General features: G+C 37.4%; 1 protein-coding gene and 1 long non-coding RNA gene across 2 annotated transcripts; both read right to left on the bottom strand.

Annotated features, from left to right (window-relative positions):
• Window positions 1-328: 328 nt before the first annotated feature.
• LOC127935854 (sclerostin domain-containing protein 1-like) lies at window positions 329-2,209 on the bottom strand. The gene is made up of 2 exons (XM_052534051.1): window positions 1,935-2,209; window positions 329-1,616 (listed from the first exon to the last, which is right to left on the bottom strand). The coding sequence occupies exons 1-2, from the start codon at window positions 2,128-2,130 to the stop codon at window positions 1,204-1,206; spliced, it is 609 nt and encodes a 202-aa protein (XP_052390011.1). The 5' UTR covers window positions 2,131-2,209; the 3' UTR covers window positions 329-1,203.
• Window positions 2,210-4,734: 2,525 nt separating this feature from the next.
• Window positions 4,735-8,879, bottom strand: LOC127935924 (uncharacterized). The gene is made up of 4 exons (XR_008148200.1): window positions 8,426-8,879; window positions 6,864-6,976; window positions 6,259-6,389; window positions 4,735-6,027 (listed from the first exon to the last, which is right to left on the bottom strand). It is a non-coding gene; the product is annotated as an uncharacterized LOC127935924 (long non-coding RNA).
• Between the last annotated feature and the right edge of the window lie 7,297 nt (window positions 8,880-16,176).

Genomic DNA, 16,176 nt, shown 5'->3' with positions numbered 1-16,176 from the left:
AATTTCTCATTTGTTACATAGTTTCTGTCGGTCTGTGAAATTCTACAACCTGCCTTTAGCTACGGTAACAACGTAAACAAAATGATACACACCAGCATGTGTAAACTACTTAATTTATTGTAGAAATGTGCATTTAACTATGTAAATGTCAACTTGGAAGAATATTCATAAAACAACAATAATAGAAAAATAGAAAACGTAATTTTATTAAAAAACGACTACATTTGAAATGCAAAGATTTACATAGCTGCAGTAATGAGTCATTTTTTAAAAGGACAGTTCACCTAAAATTAAAATTGTCATTATTTACATTACCCACATTCTTTAAAACATATTATGTTCAACAGAAGAAAGAAATTCATACAGGTTTAGAACAACTTGAGGGTGAGTAAATGATGATAGCGATTTCACTTTTGCCTTTTTTCCCTTAACTCTCATCTTTCATCCGTAATAGTATAAATAATTGCTTTATGTAATTAGGTTATTAATACGTAAGGGATAATGCATGGCTAGTTGTGCACTAAACAATTTGAATGCATGATGTGGAAGCCAAGATCCCGGTTGCTAGCCATGCATTATCCCACTTACACTATTTGCCAGCACTGACAAGTTAAAGCTGTTAATGATGTTTGCAGTGCCATATTTAATCGGATGGGTAAAAATAATGGTTATTTTTGTCAGTAACAGTTGTTAACTCTAGCATTCTGTCCGCTTCAAATAAGACACAGAGGTAAGACCACATCTATTTAAATGAATTATAGCATTTATTTGAATTAATTATCGATAGAGAGAGATGACAATTGTGTGTGTCTGTCTGCAAATTATGTGTTTGTGTGCATAAATTAAAGCAGCACATTAATATATAACTGTGATTAAACTGACTTGGAACTACCTGTGCATTAAACGGTTTTAATGCATGCCTACCAGCCAATCAGAATTGAGTATTCAGACAGACCATGGTATAAAAACATTAACCATATTACACTCAAAAAGTGCACACACACACACACACACACACACTCATACACATACAGTCATAAAATAATCCACATCTGAACATATAAAGAAAAACAGCTGTACATCTCATTGCAATCCAACTCAGTGTCATTGTAGTTCAAAGTCACTTTCCTTCCATGAGTAGGGCTGTGTTGGTCAAATCTGCACCAGTATGGCTCACCCTCAATAAATGAGAGGCTCTCGTATCTACTCATTTTTAGGATCAAGCTTTGAGTTTTTATTTTTGCTTTTTTTCTTCTTGGGTTTCTGCAGTGGTTGATCTTTTGAGGGACTCTGAGGCGTATGAGAGGACTCGTTGTTTTGGCGCGTGTATCTCTTGCAGGTGCAGGATGTAACGGCGGTGATCTTGTAGGTGCGTGTGCTGCCGTCCTGGCACTGGAGTTTAATGCGCTGGAAGCGGGTGCGTTCAGTGACACAGCGCCACTCCTGGGCGTCCCGTCTGCTCCAGTAGTGCCCTCCACCGATCCAGTTGGGCAGCAGGTGGGTGGGTAGACATTCTCCAGCACACACTAACTCCTTCACGGGATTCAGGCTGGTGCACTGGCCGTCAGATATATATTTAGTGGACCTCAGCTCCCTGCAACCAACCTGGTGCTGTTCTGCAAAATTAAATGTCATGCTTTAAAAATCAGTGATTGGAAAAGGAATTGTATGATACACAATACTTAGAATAATACAATAGCCTGAAAGACTTAAATAGTTTTAAATTTTTTACATTTAAAGGTTAAACAAACATAGACAGATAGACAGACAGACGGATAGACAGACAGACAGATAGATAGATAGATAGATAGATAGATAGATAGATAGATATGATATATTTATATATATATATATACATATATATAATACAGATAGAATAAATATGAATCCTACAAAAACACATGAGTAAACATGTAGGCTGTATAAACACGTACCGGTTTGGTCTCGGCTATCCGTTCGTCTTCCTCCGTTGCCAGCTCGATTTAAGGAGGCATTATTTGGAGTCTGGTGAGATGATGCGACCATGTGCCCATTAAACTCTTCAGTGGCGTCATTTTTGAAAGCATGACAGCTTTTTGTCAGAAAACAGAGCAGAAAGAGCAGCTGGTATTCGCATGTGTTGAGGGGCATTGCAAACGAGTTCTGTTTGGCGTCTCTTCGAAAACTCAGAGAAGGATCATACCTACCTGTTTCTCATCCATGTTTATATACCCGCCCGTTCTTGAACAGCAGCAGTGAGTGGAATGCTGAAGTGTGCTAGAAATGGGCGTGTCCTCGCGATGTAGTACACGCCCACCTACAGTAACCGTATTCTGCACACACGGAAAATGTGAGCTAATCGTCGCAGAAACATGACATGAAATTATTTTAAGTAAATTGGACAAAAAACAAAACAAACAAACAAACAAACAAACAAAAAACCATTAGAAATATTGTATCCAGACGATTATGTTGATTAACTGTTATATTTATGATTACAAAATACAATAAAAATACGTTATAAAAATACATTTGATCTAAAACAGCAACACTAAAAGAAGAAACAGTAGATACCAAAACGCCCTTTTTGTGAAAAATAAGTTTTTTATTTTTTTATTTTACTCTGATTCTGTTCAGTCTGATGGACTTTTAAATCTTACTTTCATTCTAACATAATCATATTACATTTTATATGAAGTCAAAATAATAATGACCGTAGTTACTATTATTGTTATTATTATTATTATTACATAGACTTCATATCACACACACACACACACACACACACACACACACACACACACACACACACATATATATATATATATATATATATATATATATATATATATATATCACAACTCATATTTTATTGTTATTGTAGTGCTGGTTTTAGAAAAGTAGAAAACATCTATTGCGTAGCTCAGTTGATACATGTAAGCGAACAATGCATTGCAACACTCTCAATCAGAGAGACGCTGTGCTGAGGATGTTGCGCTCTCAGATGTAAACAAGTTTTCAAGCGTATTTAGATCCTCTACATGTGAACCTGGTGCATTGAGCTCTAGTGAGGGCTGTAAAGTACGGCATGCATGACAAAACCCATGAAACAGGATAGCCCTGAATTATTTTACCCCAAAATTATCCAAACAGGTGCCTCCGATGAGCTCACCAAATGAATGTGCATAACACAAACGACATGGAGGAAACACAAAAGCCCAATGCTCGCTTTCTTCCACCGAAAACGTGTCCCTCAAAAAGTGTCTAGTTTCACTCTCTCCTCAGGCATTTACGATAAATTCATTCCGCTTGGCCCCCAGCTACACTTCTTTGATTCGGACGAAAAAACACTTTAATATTGTGCTTTTTTTTTTTTTTTTTTTTTTTTTTTAAGAAAAAATATATAGGCCCTATATTTCAAAAGCCACTGCTGTCAAAATGATCTCTTATTACCTAAAAAGCACTGTTAGTCATATTGGTAAGGGGGGCGGGGGGGGGGGGGAATTGGGATCACTGAATATGCAACCTCAGGGCTTGAAAGAGGAATATCAAAGTCATGCGATACGATGCGGCATTCGCTAATTTCTGCATCTCAAAAACCGGATATTTGAGATAGGTCTTTCATGCACCTGTAATGACCGTGACATGCTCATAGATGGAGACAGGACAGGGATGAATCTCAGGGCAAACAGAGAGGTTACGGCACTGAGTTATGGGTATACTGACATGCGACGTGACAACTGTGTGTTAAATAGACCCTCGTTTGGCCCACAGGGTGAGATAGTCCCCTGAGATGAGGGGATGTGGAGACTGGGAACAAAGCGTTAAGGAACAGACAGAGCCGTCTATAGAATTCTGAGCGAGTGCCTTAGGATGTGTGCAACAGGACCAAGTGTGGGAAAGTCCACGGAGGAGATCCCTGCTCTCTCAAAACTCATCGTGTACTGCAGTTACGACACTGCAGATTAAACTGGACATTTTTTTTTAACATATTTTGAGAATATGTTAATAGTATATTCTGATTGATGATTATGATGATGATGCAAATTTATTAAAACATGTTTTATTTTTGTTTAATTAGGTGATCATTATTGAAATCTTTTTTTTTTTTACCTGGAAGATGTTTATGTTGTTATAAACACAGTAATTCTACTAAATGAAGTATGTTTGTGATACATTCTAAGAAGTAAATAGTTTACAGCCTGCGGATGATAATATTGAGCTCACACTTGACCTTCAGAGGATGGACGCTGCCCTCTAGTGGAAAACTATTGAATTAAAATATATCCATTACAAGGCTATATTTCTTTATTTGATCAGTTTAGATAAAAATGAGCCTTCGGTATGAGCTATTTTAGAGGATCTACTTGAAAAGCTAATTATATTGGAAATAGGAAGCAGAATTTAAAAATCTGATGTTATGAAACAAGCAAAAATAGGGGGTGAAAATCTCAAAAACACTTAAAGGAATGGTTTACCCCAAAATGAAAATTTGCTGAATATTTACTCAGCTTCTGGTCATCCAAGATGTAGATGAAATTGGTTCTTCATTGAAACAGATCTGGATAAATTTAGCACTACATAATTTGCTCATCAGTGGATCCTCTGCAGTGAATGGGTGCCGTTGGAATGAGATTTCAAACAGCTGATAAAAACATCACAAGTACTCTGCATGATTCCAGTCCATCAGTAAATGACCTGTGAAGCAAAAGGCTTTGTGTTTGTAAGAAACAAATCTATCATTATGATATTTTAACAGTCTATAATCCATAATAATGCTTTCTCAAGTGAAAAAGTTCATCCCCTTTTGTCCTTTCACATAAAAATCCACCAATTTATTTGTTTAGTACTATTTTAGTTTAGTTTTCACTTGTAAATGGTGCTTGATCATTACTTATGTCTCTCCTGATTCAGATGAGATGATTTTTTCACTGAAACAAACATATCTTCTCACTTCACAAAATGGATTGAATTGATGGACTGGAGTTGTGGATTATTTGTGGATTGTTTCATCAGCTATTTTGTGATTTTTTTGACCAGAGCCAGTTGAATGAAAGATACAAATAAAAAAGAAATTTCAGTATTCAGTGAATAAAAAAATATCAGTAAACATTTTATTAGTTTATTACTTTATTTTAGTGAGCAGAATGAGTACATTTGGGCTAAATTATTTTTAACCGATGTTTTTAAACATAAGATCTATTCTCTCGTGACTTTGCAAATCTCAGAGTATTGCGTGAGTGGACTCTCTTCTCGTTGTGTTCCCGCTTTAGTCTGCAGAGAAATGCAAAATGGACAAAATGGATGTTCGTTGTTTTTTTTAATTAACCCATAACCTAAAAGAGTGGAGAAAATGGTATATATGGTATGTAAATGTGGTCTGCCAGCACGTATCTCCCCCCAGGCAAAAATATTAAACTCTGCCTTTAGCTGTTTGGACTCTTTTGGGACGGCACCCATTCACTGTAGATGATCCACTGGTAAGCAATTGATCTAATGCTAAATTTCTTTAAATTGGTCCACATGAAGAAAAAAAATCTACATCACAGATGGCCTGAGAGTGAGTACATTTTCAGGAAATTAGAATTTTTGGGGTAAATGATTCCTTTTAAGTGGAAGAGAAAAAATCTCAAAGTTTTTCTCTATGTCAACAGTTGCCCACAGTCAAAATAGGATGTCCATTGGTCAGAAGTTTGTCATGTTTTCTACATATCCAGTTTTCTGTGTGGTTCTTACACAGCTGAGAATAAGTATACAATCCAACACTTCTGTATCATGGTTAACAGTTTCCTATAAAATGCAGAGCACCAATCACAGCACAGCACGCTGAGGCTGAACTGTATTCCCAGGGGAATTCAACTGTACAAAGAAAAAAAACAACCAAAACATTTCTGTTTCTCAATCCTTTCCAGCATGAGGAGGATCTTCACAGTCCTCGGAGGTTTCACAGTAGTCATCAGAAGGACTGTGCTGAAGTGCACACTCTTGACAACCCCAGACAAAGAGCCAGCATGGAGCCGGCGGCGTTCACTACATCACTGTCATCAGCTGAGAGGAAACAGAAAGCACAAATGAAATATGCTTCATACTTCACTTCTGAAACTCTTATAAGGTAAAATAAAGAACAAAGCTTCTGTAGTATTGAACTTGGTTTTATCATCAGTCCTTAGTTCTTCACTGTCATGACCAAATCCATTGATAAGATCTGGTAAGATCTAACTCAAGCAAATCAAGCATTCCGTAACTAACCAATGACTTGCTAATATGCTAACACTTTACCATTGCTAGAGAGTTCCCTTTGTTTGGGTTGGCGGTTGAGTTGAGCATCTCTCTGTGGCACAGGGGTTTTTGCACTGCCTCTTATGGGTGAACCAGTGCAGCCTCTGACACGTCTTCCCACAGTAGACCACCTGGAAAGAGAGGAGAGCATTATGGGAAAACAGTGTTTCAGCAACATGTAAAACTCCAATATAATGAGAAAAGGTCTTACTTCACAATATAAAACAATGATCTCATATAATGTAACTCAAAAGTGCATTTTAAATTCACTTTTGAAGCTACAGATATCTTTTAATTTTAACTGTATTGCATTTCTAACATCAAAAGAAAAATTGGATTAGGTTGGTTTAGCCAAATTGTCAATGATCTGGGCTTCTTAATTCAAATGCTGTAGGTACAGGATGTGGAAAGTTATGTGCCTGAAGAGAAACCACATACTAAATAGCAACTTAAAATCATTAGTATACTTTGTAGATGGTCAGTATGTGTGATTAACTGTAGAAAAATATAAGTTTGGCTTCAAAATGATAAAAAATGTCAATATTAACTGAATAAATGTTGACGGCAAGTCATGATTATTTAAGGAAAGAGGAAGCACATTATACCATTTTACAGAAGGAGCACTTCTTGTCAGCACCCCTCTCTCCACATGTAGCACAGTACTCCATGTCCATAGGCACCATCTGGCCCATCAATGCCGGGGTCAGAACCGAGAAAGCTGTGGGGTCGTTCCCATGGAAACAACAATGAGATGTTAACAATGAGTTCACACATTTTTATCATTTGCCATCAGTCAGCAAGCTATTAACATCTTTACAGCCATTCAAAAGATTGGTTTAGTGTGACCAAAAATGTGTAAAATAAATTAATACTGTGAAATAATATTATAATGTAAAATAACTGTTTTTGATTTGAATATTTTGTAAAATTTAATTTATTCCTGTGTTGCAAAGCTGAATTTTCAGCAGACATTAATCCAGTCTTCAGTGTCACCTTCAGAATTCATTCTAAGAAGCTGATTTGCAGCAACAAACATCTTTTATTCTTAAAAATAGCTTCATATTTTTGTTTAAACCGTAATACCCTTTTCTTTGATAAATAGAAAGTCCAACAGAATAGAATGTCTTTACGGTCACATTTGATCAATTTATGCATCCTTGCTGATTAAAAGTATTAATTTCTTAAAAAAAAAAAAAAAAAAAATCTGATTCCAATCTTTTAAACCATAGTGTATAATCTTAAATATTTAATAAAAATAAAAAAATGAAGTTAATTTGTAAAATAGTGATTATTATTGAATATTAACTATTAAAAATATATTAATTAAATATTAAAATATGCTATCTGATGATAATTAGTTGTATATTATATTATTAACAATATTATAAATCTTTTTATTATTATTATTATTTAATAAGTAATTCCACATAATATGACTCCTTAAAATAAAAAAAAATTTGTATGAAAAAGCAGCCATCTGAGCAGCAGTTCGTCCTATAGATTTGACTAGATCTGTCTCTGCTCCAGCATCTAAGATCATCTCCATTATTTCAGCATTACCTGTGGGAATAAAAGTGGCAGTAAAGAAATTTCTTATATTAACATTACAAAATATTTATATTTTCAAATAAATGCTGTTCTTTCAAAGAATCCTGAAAAAAATGATCATGTTTTCCACAGAATGATTAAACAGAGCAACCATTTTCAGCATTTATTATGATGGGATTTAGGCAATAATGAGATTAAACTTTCCTAATGAAAACAACAATGCTTCATTCCCACTGATGTGATTAAGAGCATAATCATAGCCACTATAATCGTCATATAATATGTGACATATGCCAATTGTAATCACAATAAACAGCCATGTGAACATCTTACTGTGATTAATTCCTTACTCGGATTATTGGAAATAATCACAGTATTGGTGCACATGTAAATGTAGTGACTGATAATAAAAAGTAATGTTTCATGAGCACCAAACTAACATATTAGAATTATTTCTGAAGGTGAATGTGACACTGAAGACTGGAGTAATGATGCTGAAAATTCAGTTTTAATTCAGGGGCAGCTTTTAAAAAAAAGGTATCATGTCAGTGAAACTTTTGTATCTTTAAACGTTAGATAAAATGAAACTTAGTAGCATTTACTATTTACATGAGTTTACCTGAGAGGCCAGTGAACATGAGCCCAGTATAACCATACTCATGCTCATTACAGTTGACATCAGCTCCATGCTGCAGCTACAGTCTGCACAGGTCTGCTTTGCCCTTATAAGCTGCATGCATGAGAGTGGTCATGCCATACTGAAACGACATGAAATGGCTTTCAACAATTTTTTCATCTGCATGACTAAAAAGGCGAATGACTTTCAGCCTCTTACAAATTGTAAAAATCCAAGAAATGTGTCTGTAGTATGGAGATTCTGGCAAAACACTGCCACTTGCTGAGAGTGACATGAGCTTGGTGAGTCATTATCTTTGTTGCTCCTTGGATGAATTCGAAAGACTGCATTGGTGGCAGAGCGAACAAGCAGCACATCTGATTTTGACAGGTGGGATACACTTATCAACTGCTGTTTCCAATCATTCTGGCCCAAAAAGGACCTCAAGAAGTCTATAGGTTACATCTAGTGGACCACCTCCGCCACTCAAGGGTCTCTGCCATATGCCTGAATATCAATGCATAACATATGCCATCACTTCACCAGACTACCAGCCACTCCACTTGTTTACATAAAGGCTGATTGTCACAAAACAACTAAATAACACAATATTTACAGGGTAAGCCTTGTATATGTAGTCAGACTGCAGTAAAATAGCATAAACATTAAGAAAAGTAACAATAAGTATGGGTTGTGTTTGGCCAGCCGCCCTATGTCTGATTTCATGTTTTGTTGTGTTCCAGCTTGGTGAACCCCAATGAGCCATAACTGGTGCTTAAATGGCCTGTAAATTACTACCCATATTCATCAACTTTATGATCTTATCTCATCCAGACAGTTAACACGCACGCTTGGATTGCTGAGGAGCTGGGTGGCCTCTTTCACATCACCTTTTGAGAAAACACAGAGTAGAGTTTACAATCTAATCATTAGGGATCATGGACAAAACATGATGATCCACCATTTTATTTCCATGAATGGTCTACATTCCCAACTGCACTTTGTATAAAGACACTTAAAGTATATTGAAGGCATTTTCAAGTCAAGATTATGCAAGGATTCAGTAAAATACAGTACTGAAACAAACAGAAAGTTTAACTAAATTGGTTAGTTTATAGATGTGAATGACGTGAATGAATCTTACACGTCTGTATAACGTGAAATGGGTACTTGGATATATTTTGTTATGTTTTTGAAAGAAGTTTCAGCAAGGCTGCATTTATTTGATCAAAAATACAGTAAACACGGTAACATTGTGAAATATTTAAAATAACCGTTTTCTATCAGAATACGCTTTAAAATGTAATGTATTCCTGTGATGCAAAGCTGAATTCTTCTCAGCATCATTACTTCAGTCTTCAGTCACATGATACTTCAGAAATCATTCTAATTTGCTGATTTGCTGCATAAGATTTTTTTCTGATTATTGTCATTGTTGAAAACAGCTGCTTAATATTTTTTTTGTGGAATTTGTGTATTTGTTTAGGCATTTATTTATTTATTTCCGGGATTCTTTGATTGATAGAAAGTTTCAAAACAGTATTAATTTTAAGCAGAAATATTAAGTAATACATGTTTACAGTATGGAGCCAAAAGAGTGTCAATAATGATAAATGCACAAACTACATTCACATATGCACACATAGGATTCATACATGCACTGCACACAGGATACACAAATCCATACAAAATTCAAAAATACACACACAAAATTTAAAAAGCACAGAAGATTCACAAATGCATACATAATTCAGAAATGCACACAAAATTCAGAAATACACACACAATTCAGAAATGCAAACAACATTTACAAATGCACTCAAGATTCACAAATGCACAGGACAAGATTCAGAAATGTATTTCTGATGCACAAACACATATATCTTGATTTACAAAACTGCTTGCGGTCTGTGAACTTCACTGCATTTGTGTGTGAATTTTGAGACTCCCCTGACTTGGCTCGACACACAAATGCATTTTTTAAACAGGGAATGATCTGCAACCAATCAGATATCTTCCTTGTTTTAGCCAATCACAAGAATGCACCCCACGTGGGGGATTGTTTACTTATAAGCTAATCAGCGAACGAACGATCCACTTTCCTCAGTGAACGATTCACTTTCCTCAAGCAGCGAATGACTCACTTTCCTCAGCGAACGATTCACTTTCCTCACGAATCACGCATCGAACGACTCACTTTCCCCAGCGAACGATTCACTTTCCTCATCGAACGATTCACTTTCCTCACGAGTCACGCAGCGAATGACTCACTTTCCTCAGCGAACGATTCACTTTCCTCACGCAGCGAAGTTGAGCGAACGATTCACTTTCCTCACAAAGCAATCAACTCACTTTCCTAAGCGAACGACTCACTTTCCTCACGCAGCTGGAGACCCACTTTGCACAGCCGGAGAGTCACTTTCCTCTCACAGCGGACCACTGACTCTCTCTTCATGTAGTGACCTTATATCTTATATATATGACTCTCTCTCTCCGCTGGGATGCAGCGTGCTTTCTTCATGTTTGTCGGGAAATTGTTTTTCTTGGTGTTGGCCTGGTTACTTTCTATCGGCTCTGTGGACTCACAGATAGGCTTATTGGGAGCTGATGCAGACGAGGCTTTAATGAACATGGCCTTACAGTACACCTCTCGCCAGCTCTTATCCTTGAAGCGGAATTACTATCTGTCGGGGGACACCTACGACCGCTGTGACAGGGCTGGATTACTGCGGCCCAAGCGGTATATTCATCGGAGCACAGGACGAAGCTACATCTCTTCCTCGTCATCTTCCATCCCAGTTTTGAACTGCCGACGAAGGACTACAAGACTGTCATCCTCCGGGGTTGATCTTACTAACTTTTCTGCTCTGCCGTATGAGCGGCAGTTCAGTGATGCGCCGTCTACAAGCCCTTTAAAAGCCGCGTTACTGAACGCGCGCTCAGTGAACAACAAAGCTCTATTACTGGCGGATTTTATCATGGACAATAAGCTGGACTTGTTTTTCATCACGGAAACATGGCACAAACAGGACGATGGTTTTCTTTTTAATCAGCTGACTCCAGCGGGCTTTGGACTCATTGACGTTTCACGAACTACAGGTAGAGGTGGTGGTATTATAGTTCTTTACAAACTGCAATACAAGATTCACCCTGTGTCCGTTCCTCCTTTTAAAACTTTTGAATGTCTTGTTTTAAATGTGTCGGATACTCACTCTGCTCTCCATTCTGCCATGGTCACTATCTACCGACCTCCTAAACTGAATAAGGACTTTCTGTCTGAGTTTGCTGATCTTCTTTCTATATTGTCTGTCAGATTTAAGAGAATTTTGATTCTGGGTGACTTTAACTTGCATGTAGATCAGAAAGCCTGTCTCTTGGCCAAGGATTTTCTATCACTCTTGGACTGTTTTAATTTTTCTCAGTTTGTAAATGTCCCCACTCACTGTAAAGGACACACGTTAGATTTAATTATTGCAAATGACTCATCTCTTTCTAATCTCTCTGTTGTGGATGCTGGACTTTCTGATCATCTAGCTATCTTTTTTAATATTGAAACATTTCAGTCTAGTAGAGAGACTTCACGAACTATTTCTTTCCGTAAATGGCAATCAATTGATCATGCTATTTTTGCAAACTCGATTGTCTCTTTTTTAGTTGACATGTCTTCTGCTCCTCTCGAGGATAAAATTTTAGCATTCAATAATGTCCTTACAGCCAACTTGGACATCTTTGCACCCATAAAAACACGTAATGTTTCATTTGCACAGTCAGCCCCCTGGTATAATGGTGAATTGCGTATACAGAAGGCTGTGTGTCGGAAATTAGAGCGAAAATGGCGTCACTCTGGTTTAAATGTGTTCCACCAGGCATGGAAAGATTGCTTGTCAAACTACAGAGTAGCCATTGAAACTGCAAGATCTGCCTATTTCTCAAACATTATTGATAATAATCAAAGCAATCCCAGGAAGCTCTTTCATACAATTAACAGTCTGCTTAAAGCAGATGGTGTCAGTTCTATGACTTTATCTGATGGGCTGTGTAATGAGTTTCTCAAATCTTTCAGTGAAAAAATTTACAATATTCGAACAAATATCCATTCCTTGCAGTCTGCAGATCTACCAGTTAATACTCCTAGGTTCTCTGGCATTCCTTTATCCAAATTTACTTTATTACAACCTGAGATGCTCTGCAACCAGGTTTCTGGTATGAAAGCTACCACTTGCATACTTGATCCCATGCCTGGTAGCCTGTTTAAATCCTGTTTTGGTCCTTTATGTCCCTCAGTTCTTGCTATAATAAATGACTCTTTGTCAACAGGGGAGGTGCCAGCAGCACTTAAAACTGCTGCGGTTACTCCTGTTTCAAAAAAGCAAAACTCTGATGTGAATAATCTGTCAAATTATCGCCCAATCTCAAATCTATCATTTCTGTCTAAAATCTTGGAGGGTGTGGTTGCAGCTCAATTAAACAAACACTTAATTGAAAATAAACTATTTGAGCAACATCAATCAGGTTTTCGAAAATTACACAGCACTGAGACTGCGTTGGTGAAAGTCGCTAATGACTTACTAATTGCCTCCGACTCCGGCTCCACGTCCATTCTCATTCTCTTGGATCTCAGTTCAGCCTTCGACACTATTGACCATGCCCTACTACTTAATCGCCTCGAACATGTATTTGGCTTGTCAGAGACTGTTCTTGACTGGTTCAAGTCCTATTTCACTGACCGTAGCCAATTTGTTTTTATGGGTGGTTATAGGTCCAAGGTTGGTTCTGTTCATACGGGTGTTCCACAAGGTTCAGTCTTGGGTCCTCTACTCTTTAGTATGTACATCTTTCCACTTGGTCAATTACTACAATCTCTAAACCTTAACTATCACTTTTATGCTGATGATACACAGATTTATATCCATACTAGACCGGGTCAGCAAGTGAACGTTGGGCATCTTTCTAACTGTATTGCTGAGATAAAGATTTGGATGTCCAATAATTTTCTGTCTCTAAACGGCTCAAAAACAGAAGTCATGCTCCTTGGATCTCCACATCAACTGCGAAAGGTTGGGTCTCCTACTCTGTCTGTTGATGGCGTTGCACTGGAGTTTAAGTCCAAATTAAAGAATTTGGGTGTCATATTTGACGCCACACTGTCATTTGAGCCTTTTGTCCAGAATACAGTTAAGACATCGTTTTATCACCTCAGAAATATAGCCCGGCTACGTCCTATGTTATCCTTTTCGGTAGCTGAGAAGTTGATTAACTCTTTTGTCTTTTCGCGCATTGACTACTGCAATGGTCTTCTAGCTGGGGTATCTAAATCATCACTGGATAAATTGCAATATCTTCAAAATTCAGCTGCTAGAGTACTATCTGGGGTCAAGACCAGGGACCATATAACTCCAGTCTTGGAGTCCCTGCACTGGCTACCTGTTAGGTACCGTATTGATTTTAAAATCCTTATGCTGGCCTATAAATCTCTGCACAATCTGGCACCTGAGTATTTGACTGACTTATTAATCCCCTACACACCACGTCGCAATCTGCGCTCCTCTCAGAGTGGTCTATTGGTTGTTCCGAAGACACGGCTTCATACGTGGGGTGACCGAGCATTCTCTGTCTATGCTCCTAAGCTCTGGAATTCTCTCCCGGCCGACATCAGGGAAGCACATTCATTAGTGACTTTTAAATCTCTTCTTAAAACATTTTATTTTAGGATTGCTTTTACATGAACTTGATTTTATGCGTTTATTTTCTTGTACTTACATTGTGTTTATTCATTTGGAGTTATGCTTGTATGTAAAGTGCTTTGAGAAAGCTACTTTTAAAGGCGCTATACAAAATAAATATATTATTATTATTATTATTATATTGTAATTAATGTGACTTCTATATTGCATCCAAAATAATATTTAGATATATTTAAATATTCAAAAAGGTGTCAATTTTTTTTACTTTCATCAAAATATTTCAATAAAATGAAATAATTGCCTATTGCAAATTTATGAATCCATGGTTAACTTTTTTTCTGCAGTCACTAGGCTATATGTATTGAGACATTTTTACATGTATATTTTGTAAAAAAAAAAAAAAAAAATTACAATTGCATAAATAAGTAGGCTATAATATGCTGCACCACAGGCATATCATGCTGTGTGCACGGGTTCATGTGATTGGCTTATAAGTAAACAATCCCCCAAGTGGAGTGCGTTCTTGTGATTGGCTAAAATAAGGGAGATATCTGATTGGTTGCTGATAATTCCCTGTTTAAAAAAAAAAAAACATTTGTGTGTCTAGCCAGAGCGGCAACCAGGGGGCAAGGAACTCGACCGGAAGTTGAAGTCGGGTGGGGCCTGCCATCTTTTAGCAGAACTTCACTTGCGTTAGCATTCCCATTGACTCCCATTCATTTTGGCAATAACTTTACATCTGAGGCGTTTAAAGACTCCGTTTGTCCATTATTTATTTCTAAAGATACACGACAATGTATAAAGGGCTCCATTACCTTCTATGTTACATTATGGCCCCGTATAAACAGTTTTTGTAAAAAATAGGCTAACGATTGCGTCATAACCACTCCTCTCTCTGTCGCATTACCGTACAGACAGGAGGAGAAGCTCGCAGGCAATTAACTTAATATGGCGTACTGGCGTTACATTTTAAAATACTAAAGTAAATAATTAATCAGAATACTTACTCCTGCTCACTCACGACAAAGAACTCCCCGCTCAAGCTCGCCGTCTCTGCAAGATTAACGATGGCAGTTTGCACGCACAGCCACTTAGAAGATTTACATCTGTCAGGTTGCTGACGTCGTCAAGCTTCGTTTGAGTCTGCGCATCAGAAACAGAAGTGCTAAAAAACACTAAAAATGGGCTTCACTTGTCTCAATTGAGTTCCAATGGGGTTGCTGTATCCATTTCTTTTACTGTCTATGGCGGCAACCTCCCGCTCTCTCTCGTGAGGCCAATAAGGAAGTGACTAAAACTGCAATTCATCGACAGGCCACTTGAGGCTGGCTGCAAAAGGGAGTCAGTCCCATAGACTCCACATGTTAAAATGGCCAACTTTACAGCAGAAAAAAACATGTTTACAGCCTGGTTCAAAAAATGATTTTGGTCTATATTGCTAATTTTGCCCTTCATGACAACTGTGAGGGGGGTGAATTTTTTTAAAACTCATCCGTCTAAATTAAATTAAGCCTTAAAGTTCTGCATAATTAAGGGCGTGGCCACTTGAGTGACAGGTGGATTGCCGCTGCTGAAAATGCCGTCGCACTAGGTGGGCGTGGCTTCAGCAATCAGCTCCTGCCTTTTTGCCCATTTTCGATTATCCGGGAGAGTCGCGCGGTGACGCGCTGCCAAGATGGGCGACAGTCCGCTCTACACACTTTAGGCTTCAAAACCACTAATAATAATCTATGGGTGACGTCACAGACACTACGTCCATATTTTTTTACAGTCTATGGTCGAGCCAAGTCAGAGGAGTCTCAAAATTCACACACAAATGCAGTGAAGTTCACAGACCGCAAGCAGTTTGTAAATCAAGATATATGTGTGTGTTCAACAGAAATACATTTCTGAATCTTGTCCTGTGCATTTGTGAATCTTGAGTGCATTTGTAAATGTTGTTTGCATTTCTGAATTGTGTGTGTATTTCTGAATTTTGTGTGCATTTCTGAATTATGTATGCATTTGTGAATCTTCTGTGCTTTTTAAATTTTGTGTGCATTTGTAAATTTTGTGCGCATTTGTGTATCC

The sequence above is a fragment of the Carassius gibelio genome, chromosome A19, assembly GCF_023724105.1.
Source record: "Carassius gibelio isolate Cgi1373 ecotype wild population from Czech Republic chromosome A19, carGib1.2-hapl.c, whole genome shotgun sequence".
NCBI lineage: Eukaryota > Metazoa > Chordata > Actinopteri > Cypriniformes > Cyprinidae > Carassius > Carassius gibelio.
Note: the sequence above shows the minus strand (reverse complement) of the source record. Positions and strands in the feature narration are given on the sequence as shown.